The sequence below is a fragment of the Lepidochelys kempii genome, chromosome 2 (assembly GCF_965140265.1).
Source record: "Lepidochelys kempii isolate rLepKem1 chromosome 2, rLepKem1.hap2, whole genome shotgun sequence".
Classification (NCBI taxonomy): Eukaryota; Metazoa; Chordata; order Testudines; family Cheloniidae; genus Lepidochelys; species Lepidochelys kempii.
The window spans coordinates 114,032,636-114,044,920 of NC_133257.1; the positions used below are offsets into that span (position 1 = coordinate 114,032,636).

At 42.9% G+C, this 12,285-nt stretch overlaps 1 protein-coding gene across 16 annotated transcripts in view; it reads right to left on the reverse strand.

Moving 5' to 3' along the window:
* Positions 1-9,223, reverse strand: part of HIVEP1 (HIVEP zinc finger 1) — a 185,935-nt gene extending 176,712 nt beyond the window's left edge. For 12 of the 16 annotated variants that reach the window (XM_073332044.1, XM_073332041.1, XM_073332039.1 and 9 more), the window contains exons 1-3: positions 9,034-9,223; positions 7,953-8,064; positions 4,211-4,355 (exon numbers count right to left, since the gene is read on the reverse strand). Coding sequence is in view for 4 of the 16 variants with exons in the window: in XM_073332049.1 (XP_073188150.1) it covers positions 4,211-4,250 (40 nt within the window). In the remaining 12 variants the exon portion in view is untranslated. Of the gene's footprint in view, positions 1-4,210; positions 4,356-7,533; positions 7,793-7,838; positions 7,918-7,942; positions 8,065-9,033 lie in introns of those variants that run through there. The other 4 variants (XM_073332032.1, XM_073332033.1, XM_073332035.1 and 1 more) reach the window with 4 other exon arrangements.
* Between the last annotated feature and the right edge of the window lie 3,062 nt (positions 9,224-12,285).

Sequence of the window (12,285 nt, forward strand, 5' to 3'; positions counted from 1 at the left end):
GAGATTAAATAATTTTCCCAGGTCTCCGATAGACCATGAGACTGAACACCGATTTTTTAAGTCTCAGGCCAGACCATTAACCACAAGACCATTTTTCCTCCCTAGTTCTGTAAAGATTTTTGGAATAATTTGTACAAAAAAACTACACAAAACAAAGTATGTGCTATACAGAAGCCTCAACTCAATGGGCACTTCTATAATAATGTGAAATCTTCTGGCAAAGCACAACCTGAAGTCCAGAAATTGACAGTTCTATTTCTGGCTTTGCCATAGACATGCTATGTGACTTTGGACAAGTCATTTATCCTCTCCGTGCCTCAGTTTTCTTTGACTTGACAGACAAGTTAATGTTCCCCTATCTCTGATATTCACAGGTACACTGTACAGGCTTAAATCATTAATTTTTGAGACGTACCAGCACCACAGTAATGACACCTCAGAAATGCCTGTAAACAAAGCACTATTTGTGCAGTAGTAACAGAAGTAAAAAGCATGTCAACATTATTCTTAGTTTTTTTAAGCTGAAAAACTAAAATACAGAATCCGATTTTTATTTTTTTATTTTTTTTAAAGTGTTAGGCACTTGATTCAAACCTACTCTTAGTCATGCTTTGTAAGCCTGGCACAGCAGCTGATTTACAAGCTATATCGAAATGTGTGCCAAAATACTGGTAAGAAAGATCAACCTGTTAATCTTCAATCTACACTGGCACCTTTCATTACTGAAAAATAGTTTCTAATTTTAACCATACTGAAAGAACCCTCTACTTTCATTACTTAACAGAACACTTGTTCAACTCCATTGAAGTCAGTGGAAGAACCATAACATATCCAGCTTTCCAATCAACTTCTGTTCACTGTTTAGATTACAGTAGAACATAACTTAGTTTGACATTATGCTCAGACTTCTTTAGCAGACACAAAATGTTAAAAGCCTAACAGGGCTGTTAAGCTTTAGAGACAGAACACTCATCTGCTTCAAGTAGAAAATATTTGATGGTAAAGGGAAAATACAAGCAATAACTAAAATTCATACTCTTAAAATATAATTTTAAAGAAGCTGGCCCATATTTTTGGAACCAAATTGTGCGCTACCATCTTTTTGTTCCGTGTTTATACAGCTTCTAGTGCAATGGGGCCCTAGTCAGTGACGGCACTCTTAGGCACTACCAGAATACAAATAATAAACAACCAGCTTTAATTACAAATACCTCACTACTGTGACCTTCAATAAATATCCAAGAAAGCAAAAGCATGAGAGTGAGTGTTTTGCTCTATATCCGCACAGCCATTTGACAACAAATACCAAATGTAATCAACCCTGCTAAAAGTGAGTCTCTAATGTAATTACACTTCGGGGAATAGATTAGTGAGAAATGTTAGTTATATTTGTGGAACAACTGGCTAATCTGGCCTGTCCCATGAAAATAGACAGAGTAGCTGCATAGAGTGCTCCCTTCACCGGTCAATTCTCCCCTTTATAATTCTGTTGTATTAAATAAGACATGAATAGTATTCAAAAGATGAAAAGGAAGGAATAGGTAAGAAAATGTAACCTCCAAGATGTTTAGGAACTGAACTATAACACCTAATGATTTTAGTCTTTGTGCCTAGCTATTGGAGATAACAATGTGTTTTCTTCTTGTTTTTTTAAAACGTGCTGATGTTTCTTAGTTAGAGACATGATATCCCATCAGATTACTTATAAGGCTAGAAAAGTACAGAAATGCCTGAAAAAAAAAAGCACTAACTAGAAAAGTGCAGAGAACTTCTGTTTATGAAACGTTACTCTAGTTTAACCTATGGGTAGCACAATCTGTCATTGCTTTAACCTGGGCATGCCTTTGGACTTTATGTTTGGAACTACTGAATAGTTTTGGTAGTATAATTATCCTGTTACTCTGAGACCTGAGAACATACAACTTGTCTCAGACTTTTGTCAATCATCGCCAATGCTGGAGTTAACACCTTCAAGTTAAACAGTCAAGAGCCTAGGTTTGAAAATATCTTTGAGACCTTTGGCCAAAACACTCAATATGTCACTAAAAAATTTACATCACATTAGGATATATTCAACACAGCCATAAAGAAATGAGAAGATTAATGCTGGGAAACAAAATGATACAAAGCAGGTATATGCAATGTGTTCCACTGAGACTGTTCCAATTTAATGCTCATTTACCCGTTTGACATAAAAACCCCTATGTCAGTATTGTATAATCATGAAAGCAAGTGACAAGATGATCTTATTCTCACATAATTATTTGTGAAATAATGTTTCCAACGTCCTGTCTTCTTGCTAAATTTTCTTCCCTCTGTAAAAGTCAGATTAGTACAGCACTATATAAATACAGTGAAAAGGCAACAAAAAAACCAACCACCTCAAAGCCCATAAAATTAAAGAATGCTTTAGGGACACATCTAGTCTGCAAGTGATAGTCAAATGTCTTTACTTAAAACCCTGAGAAAATGAAATTCACCTCACCTGAAGAAAAAGCCATATTTCACTGGATATCTTATCTCTGGATTTAATATCAACAGATGCTATTTCATTCTCTCAAACCATGCAATAATCAAACAACTTTTAAAACACAAGAACATATTAAAACAACGATTTTAAACTTTATCCCATGCTATGAAAAGTATAGTATTAACCAAAAAGGAGATTATTTTCAAGTCTCTAAGAGGCAATAGAAATGTTAAATTCTTGGTCATGGTTGCTCACTCTCCAGAGTGGCCCGGGATGTAAGTGCAACAGACATAGCACATTTGGAAACAGATCGTGTTACAGGATGTTTAATAGTGACTCCTGTAAGGAGCTCTGAAGGAAGTAAAAGCATTCAGATTGCTTGAACTTCAGAAGCTGAGTACATAACACTTGCAATAGGGAAGGGAGAAGTCAGGAAAGTCCATTCATTAGGAGTGGGGAGAGATGATAAAGATGATATTGCTACAAGTGATTTTAAGATGCTGACAATCTACCTACCAAACAAAGTACATGATGCCCTCCCTAAAATACAGTAAAGATTTCCTAATCTTATACTGTTAATAAATTATGCTTTTATTGAAATTGAAAATATTCATTGAGTTTCATCTTAGAATCCATACATTTCCTCTTTTGGCAGATCTAATCATTAATTGAACCAACTGCTATAACTTATTACATCATACATATGTCTGATTCATTTAGAAGTTCTATTCATTAAAAGAGACACTGTAAACAGTCTCTAAAATTAAAATATGTAAATATTTCTACTTTACAAAATTCCAGTGAAAACAACTATTTTAAGCAGAGATTTCCTGCAGTGCTTGCAAACAGTGATAAAGCAACACTAAACCTGAAAAGTGAAACTGACCAAACAGAAGTGAAACTGACTAAATTTGCTTCATTATTTAAGATGAGAGATGGAAACAACATAAATAATGAAAAGTAAACTGATTTTTAAAATTCCTTCATTTCTATAACCTAAGATGATAATAAATGTGTGTGTGTGTGTATGTATATATATATATATATATATATATATATATATATATATATATATAGTTTATAGCCTCTCTAAGCAATTTTAACTATAACGATACGTGCTAAGGAACGCTTGTAAAAAATCATTTTACAAAATTTGGGCTTACTCTATACCAAGATTTTCCTTCTACGAGTTCTTTGCTTTTTAATGAAAGACTCACTTAACTGTAAGGAAGACTAGAAACTCTGATGATAATGCTAGCATGCACAGCACTATATCAGAGGGAGACACCCTCCCACTGACATAACTAGCACCGCTAGTTTTATTATGTCAGTCAGCATAACACAGCTACACGAGCACAGCTGTATCAGTACAGCTGTGCCTCTATAAGCTTGTAAGTGTAGACATGGCCTTTGACTGTACACTCTCTGCAGCAAGAAACCACATCTTCCTCTGTGTTTGCAAAGTTCCTAGTCTATGTTGGGCACTTCTGCAATCTGTAGAACAGCCACGTGCTGTCCATGCACAAAATAAACAAACTACAAGAATGGAAAAAGTGCCCCCCAACCTCTCTCAAAATTGTCTCTATTACAGTAATCTTAGACATTACATCTAACACTAGTGTGTAAAATATTTTTCAGACAGAAACTTTGGTTTTCAAGTTGTGTGTTCCTTTAATTTTCCATTTTAAATTGTTCCCAAGTTTCCTGGAGATTTTGCTTTCTTAGGTATGAGCTTCTTACCTCTCAGATTTCTGGGATGTATCTGTTTTGTCCGAGGCATTTTGCTTTAATCAGAGGCCACTTTCTCCTCCCCAGTATAGCAAGTAGAGCAAGCAGAGGAAAGGCAGCTCCATAAATCTGCCAAAGGGGTCAATTAATCCATGTGCTAAAAAGAGAGGGAGAAAAAAGGTGTTTGTTTTTTTAAGAGAGACATATAATATTAATATGAAAACATATCTTCTCTACCCTTTTTACCCTAAAGCTGCTACACAAATTAATAAAGCATAGATAATAATCCTTTGTACCTGTATAGCATCTTTCATTCCAAGAAACTCAAACTGTCTTTTATCGCTATTGTTAGCACAAACAGACTTCCAGGGTTACAAAGGATGTCACTGACAGACTAAGAAATAAAACACTGCTCATACCATTTACCAGTTTCTTCTCTAACTTCCAAAAACATGCACTTTTCCCCACAAAAATACTCAGCCTCAGGCTTTGAGATCTTGACCCATGATGAAAGGAAGTGAACAGAAATATGTTGTACTAGAGATCCTCTCATATATACTTCCCACTCCTTCCCCTCCATGACACTAGGTATCTGTAGGACTCTGCAGTTGTGACAAAGTCAGGAGAAATTTTGCTGGTGATTTCATTGCAACATTTCTTTATAACATTGAAAACAAAATCAGGCCCCAATCTTGCATGCGGATAGACTCCTGAACCACCCTGAAGCCAATCAATAGAGCTCTAGATGGGGGTAGCTGTCCACCCACACCAAAGAAACTGCAACATCAGGGTCTAAGTGTAAGGCCAATATCTGAAATAGACCAAGGTGAAGTGACACTCTTCTAATATTCCACAACTCGGTTTTCCATATATTTGAAGGGACGCAAATAAGTATTTTAATCACAAGAGCTAGAACCCCCCAGTTCCTCAAAGCTTAATACACAGAAATGTTCTCATGATTTTTTTATTTCTATTTAAACAGTATTTTGCTTGGATTTAAATCTCTCTGCAGTGTTTACAACCCTAAAACTGCAGGATCCTGCTCATGTATGAGAACTGCTTATTGAAATTGACCTGTACATTTCCACTATCCAAGCTAAACAGAATGAAAAAGTAATCCATATAAATATAGAGTTAATTTTAAAATGTAAAGTCTACAGTACTAACAACACAGGTAAGGATTTTTTAATTACTTGACATTGAGCCTTTAATTGGACTAGGTAGCAAGTGAAACTGCTTGACAGGGAAAAGGGAGATAAAGACCATCCTCACACACCTTATCTTCAAGGTGCAACAAAGATATAGTATTTTGTTTCCAATTCTTTGTTTATAAAAGGACATCATAAACCTGAAATAATTTAAGTCAATAATAAAGTGTATATGTTTCGGTTACTACACCTACTCCTGAAGCTTACAGGTTGTTTTGTATTTACAATGACACATTGCTATTAATTTTAAATGTTTTTCTCTTATCTGTTGTTGTGTGAAAGACTCAAACAAAAAAGAGAACTGACTACACAAATGAAAACTGGAAAATAGGTTTTTTTCACAAATTTCTTTTAGTTGTAATAATAAATTATTATGTAAATAAAATCCCATGCAGTAGTGTGATGTTTAAGTTGGTCATCCTTTAAAATATGTTTGGTATAATTATGAATACATCATAAATGAAATTTAGCATTTATCATCAAAATGTTCAAGCTTTGTTGACTGAAGTTAGGCACCTACATCAGTAGCCAAATTTTAAAAGGTGCTGAGCATCTCTGAATCCTGATGATAATAATAAACTCCAGTGAGAGCTATGGGTAATCACCTGGCACCTTTGGAAAAGGTATACCACTTAAGTGCTTAAAGTTAAGCATCCAAGTAAGTTTCAAAATGTTGACATATATTTGAACAGGGCTTCTTAGAACATTTCCTAGTGTTTAGTTGCAACACAAGTGACATGTTACATAATATTTAAAACTCCATAGGTTAGTTTTCCACCAGCAATAAAATAATAAGATTTTTTGGCTGGGGGGGGGGGGGGGAAGAGAGGGGAAAATCAGGCAGTAGCAAAGGTACAGGTAGAAATCTTTTAAAAACTAAAGAAATCTGAAATCTTTTTCCTCCTCAGTTATCTGCCCTAAAAACTTGGCCATATCATAATCACCAGCAAACTACGTTAGAGGCAAGGATTTAAATAAATAATAATAATAAAGATTAAAAAATGCAGAGAGCGAGAGAAGCACGAAATGATGAGAAGTGCAAACACAAGTTGCAAAGGGGAAAAACATGAATGAATAAAGAGGGAGGAGCCTGGGAAAACCCCTCTGCAACGCTGCACCGAACAAAGCGCTGCACACATCCATCCACATGCCAGGAAGGGGGAGAGCCACCGCAAACCGGGACCGACCCGGGGAAGAGGCTTTGGGGGTGGGGAATAGCTGGGAAGGCCTGGGAGCGGGGGAATCACCGGGATGCCTGCCTACCCCCTGCTACAACCCAGCAAAGCCTGCCTGCGGGCTCCTCTCCCTCTCTCTCACACACACACACACACACACTCACAGAGCCCGGCTGGGAAACAAACACACGCGGCTGGAAGAGGAGTAAAGGCGGGTTTCGCACAAACCGCAGCCCCCCGGCAGGGAGATGGGGGTGGGGGAAGACGGCAGCTGGAGCCGGGCCTGCTGGTCCCTGCCTCCCGCCCGCCCCGATCGCCCTACCGTGGCGTGTCTGGGCGCCGCCGCGGCTCGCACGGGGCTCGGACGGGCGGAGGGGGCGGCTCCCCGGGCCGCGCCGGGCGCATGGGACCCGCTCTGGCGCTTCACAGCAGCGCCGGACTGTGCCCCCCACTGCCGGCCTGCTCCGGGGGGCGGCTGGAGCCGGCCCTGCTGGCTGCCGCGGCTGATGGCGGCGGCTCCGGTGTAAGGGGGCACCAGCGGCGGAGGCAGCCGCTAGGAAACACGGCGCCTGGGAGCCTCCTTCACTTGACAACCTCGGACAAACATAACCCGGGGCTGGCTCCCTCCCCTGCCTGAGCAGCCGTGCAAAACGCCCCCCGCCCGCCCATCTGTGCCGCCCCCCTAGCCCCCACCGCTCCAGCATCTGTACCGCCCCAGACCCCCCCTCAGCCCCGCCAAGCCCCCACCGCTCCAGCATCCGCACAGCCCCCAACACCCTCCCCGAGACCCCCGCCCAAACACCCACCGCTCCAGTATCCGTGCCGCCCCGGGGCCCCCGAAACAGCCCCAGCCCCGGCCCCCGCCTCCACCGTGCCGCCCCGAAACAGCCCCGGCCGGCCCGCCCAAACACCCACCGCCCCAGCAGCGCTGACGCCGCCCGCACCCACCCACCCAGGCCCCAGCAGGGAGCCCCCGCTGGGCGATGTCTGTCTGTCTGTCTGTCTGACACTAGTCCCGCCCCGGCGCGCAGGCAGCAGCGGGGGATGCTCCCTGCACGGGGCGGGCTGGGCAGAGCCGCTCATGTTCCGGGCAGGGGCCAGCGGGCCGGGCTGCAGGGGGAGGCGTCCCTGGGGCCGGGCTGTGCGAAGGGGGCAGCGGGTAGGCGGGTCCCCCTGGGGAGCGGGAAGCTCAGGCCAGCGGGGCCGGGCGGGCCGCTGGCGGCGCAGCCATTGGGGGCTCCCCGGCCGATCACTCACGGGGCTGGCTGGGGGCAGCAGCTGGGCAGCGCGAGGGGAGGCGCGCGGCGGCGGCGGCGGCTCCGAGTCCGGGGGGGAGGGAAGGGAATGGGGGGGGGGGTTACCTTCTCTCACTTTCTATTGCAGGAAGCGGCCCGGTCCAGTGACGTCATCGGGTCTCCCGGTCCCGCCCTCTTCCCTGTCTGCATGGGAGGGGGAGGGGTCACTGAGGGGGTTTCCTCGCAGGCTGGTGGGAAGGGACAGAAGTGAAACTAGATACGCACCCAGGCTAAGATTTAAAAAAAAAAAACACCCAGCCAGCCAGGATTCCCTCTCCCCCAGCCCAGCCACACTGCCCCCACCATCCCTACCCTGCAAAAGTGACATCGTGCCAGAGTGCCCAGGGCCACACTGGGCTTGGCAGTGCCCTGTCAGATAAAGTCGTGTTAACATAATAAACAGGCTGTCCAGCACGACAGTGGAGCCATGCAGCATTGTGCCAAACACAGCGTCACTGCGCCAGACTTCACAAAAGTGTGTCAGACTTTCGGGACAGCGTTAGATGATGTAGCACCGTGCCAGCCCATGCAACAACATGTTAGAACGTGTCAGATGGTGCAGCACCATGTTAAGTTGTATCATGACATCTTATTTGGTCAACTGGTATTACTGGAGACATTTTCAACCATGAAGCAGTTAATCCCAAACAGCAGCAGCAAGCAGCTGTTAAAGTCTTATTAAAGAGAATTCTGTTTTTCCTAGGAGACATGACCAAAAAGTCAGGACTCGATTAAGAACCTAAAGAAAACTTATTACAAAGCTATTTGCATTCTCACACCCCACCATGAGGGGCCGCTGTCACAATGCATTGCAGTGGGCACGCAGGTGTGTGTCGCACTCCCCCCTACAGCGGCCCATCCCTCCAGCACAGACAGAGAAGACACACAAACACACACACACTCCCATGTATGCGCATAACTGGGGCTGCTGCTGACGCGGAGATCCCGGAGGTTCCTCCTTGCTGCCACTGGCAGGTCACACACGCTGTGTCCTCCTTCCTCTGCTCTCTGGGTTTTCCCGTTCGCTAGCAGCTACGCTTAATCCCCTCCTCCTTCCCATTGCAACATACCAATAAAACCTCCCCCTGCTGAGGACAGCCGGCCATCCAACCCTCCCCGTACAATTTTCCCCAACGAGATTAAAAGAAGAAGCTCACCAAATGCTCAAAGTCTTTGCACTTTCTTTCGCAGTTAACTTTTAAAATAAAGCGACAAAAGCTGAACGCAAAAAACCTCCTCTGCTGGAAGTGGGCGTGAGAGGAAATACGAGGAGGAGGCGCCTAATGCTCTCTGCTGCTGCTCCCCTTTTTTGGCCCTTGCCTAGGGTTTTGCTGTTCTCGTCGTACTGCGCTGATTGGTTTACTACATCAGCTGTTTATATAGATTTTGCGTGTGTCATCTTGAATGGGGAAGATTTGTGGTGAGGGATTCCTCCTCCTCTTGTTGCAGGGAAGTAAAGGGGGTGGATCGCTGGTTAAAAAACAAACAAACAAAAAACCCTTGTCTTTTGTTAAAAAGCAGACAGCTTTTTAATTATTATTTAAAATACATTATCCTAACAACCGGATATTTGAAGTTTCTATTACCACTGGAGTTTTAGACGAGATTCTCCTTTATATTGCACTTGGATCCAGCACATTTTTTTTAACAGAACAAACCTAATTAACTGACCTCCCATTAAGTCTATCTTATATTGTCTCATTGTTTACTTGTGCTTCCTCAGCTAGCTTGTCTTACACTTAGACTCTCTGGGGCAGGAACTGCCTTTTTGTTGTACATTTGTACAGTGTCATCAACACAGGATTCCAGTCCGTTTCTTGGTCTCTCTCTCTCAGGTACTTAAATAGCTGCCATTACCATAGTATCTGAACACCTCACAATTTTTTAAAGGTATATATCCTCACAACATCCCTGCAAAGCTGGGAAATATTATTATCCTCATTTTACAACGGGAGAACAGAAGCAGAGTGATACAGAGTGACTTGTCCAACACCACACAGGGAGTTAAACCCAGGTGTCATGAGTCTCAGGCTAGCACCCTAACCACTGGGCCAGTCTTCCTCTCTAGGACTCTGGGGTGCTACTTGAATACAAATAATATCACATCCCTGACAGCAATGTGTGACGTACAATGCACACTTACTTAACTAATTCAATACCACTGGGGAAAAGATGAGAATGTTTTGGAGTTATAGTATATTTGCAAGATCATCCAGAGGTATGCTTACACTTAAACCACTACAGCAGACACTACCTGCACTGACAGGAAAACCCCTTCTGCATCTCTCAGGGGTGTAAAAAATTCACCTCCCTGAGAGAATTCCTCTGTCAACCTAGCGCTGTCTGCACTGGGAGTTAGGTTGGTATAGCTACATTTCCCAAGGTTATGGATTTTTCACACTCCTGAGAGATGTAGCTATGCCAATGTAAGTTCCCAGAGTACACCAGCCCCGGGTCTATAGGTGAAGCAGTGTTGTCAACCTACATTAGTTTGAAAAAGGAGGTCTTGAAAAGCCCAGCTCCCCATGGTGAATATAAAACTTTCCTGGTGACAGCAGGCATTAATTCATCAGTATCTGAAGAATTTAAGCTTTTATGAAAAAAGTGTTTCTAATCCTGTCATAAATATAAAGGGAAGGGTAATCACCTTTCTGAATACAGTGCTATAAAATCCCTCCTGGCCAGAGGCAGAACCCTTTCACCTGTAAAGGGTTAAGAAGCTAGGACAACCTTGCTGGCACCTGACCAAAATGACCAATGAGGAGACAAGATACTTTCAAAGCTGGGGGGGGGGGGCGGGGGACAAAGGGTCTGTCTGTCTGTGTGATGCTTTTGCTAGGAACAGATCAGGAATGCAGACTCAGAACTTCTGTAAAGTTAGTAAGTAATCGAGCTAGAAATGAGTTTGATTTCCTTTTGTTTAATAGCTGGTAGAATACACTGTGCTGGATGGAATGTATATTTCTGTTTTTGTGTCTTTTTGTAACTTAAGGTTTTGCCTAGAGGGATTCTCTATGTTTTGAATCTGATTACCCTGTAAAGTATTTACCATCGTGATTTTACAGAGGTGATTCTCTTACCTTTTCTTTAATTAAAATTCTTCTTTTAAGAACTGGATTGATTTTTCATGGATCTTAAGATCCAAGGGTTTGGGTCTGTGTTCACCTGTACAAATTGTTGAGGATTTTTATCAAGCCTTCCCCAGGAAAGGGGGTGTAGGGCTTGGGGGAAAGACATCTCCAAGTGGGCTCTTTTCCTCTTCTTTGTTTAACACGCTTGGTGGTGGCAGCATAGGGTTCAAGGACAAGGCAAAGTTTGTACCTTGGGGAAGTTTTTAACCTAAGCTGGTAAGAATAAGCTTAGGGGGTCTTTCATGCAGGTCCCCAAATCTGTACCCTAGAGTTCATAGTGGGGAAGGAACCTTGACAAACCCTTAGAGTGCAAGTATAATTTTTCAGATGTGAACCAATTAAGTGCTATATTCCAGAGTCTGCAGACAGCTCTATTGTCTCTGCCCTGCTCATAGATTTCCCAAGCAGCAGAATGAAATTGACAACTGGGAATACACCCAGGGAATAGACATAAGGATTACAAGAATAGTGCCATTTTCACATTGTTGCTTGTTGAATCAGTAGCGGCAGAAGCAATAGAACTATTCACAAGGCAGGAGAAGACTAAAGTAGCAGACATCCCACCTTCCAACCTACCAGCCCTTCTGCAACTTGGATGCTGGGGTGAGACTCAAAAGTTATCAGATACCTACAATTAGATGCGGATTTAAAAATGGGGCCTTCAAGCAGTGTCCTGGGGCAGCACCACAACAGGAATCCACGTACGTTTCCAGCAGAAAGGGGTGAAGCAAGTTCCTTAGCAGGGATTTGCCTCTAGATTTTGCTAGTGAGGTCCTTTCCCATCTGTCTCTGGCTACTAAATTTAGTCCTCTAGATAATAGGAGGTAGCATCATTCACTGGATAGGGCACAGGCCTGGGGGCGGATCAGGAAATCTAGATTCTATTCCTTGTTCTGTTATTGATATGCTGTGTGACCTTGGGCAAGTCATTTCATCTCTTTCTGCCCTGATTTTTCCATCAGTAAAATGGAAATAATATGCATATCCACCTATGTAGAGCACTTAGAGATGTCTGGATGAAAAGTGCTATGGAGTATTATTAGTAGCAGGTGCCTGGTAATCTTTTCATGCCCTGTGCGTGAGGGAGATTTCAAAAAAATAAATCAATCAGTGAGATTTTAAATGTCTCATTGAAACACGCTGCAAAATCCTTCTCACACTAAAAGTAAGATACTTTAAAACCTGCTGTGATGTTGCACCCCATAATGCTTATAGAAATATGCTTATGAGTGTAAATATGACATAACTGGAATATGTTTATGCTAGATATGCCACATA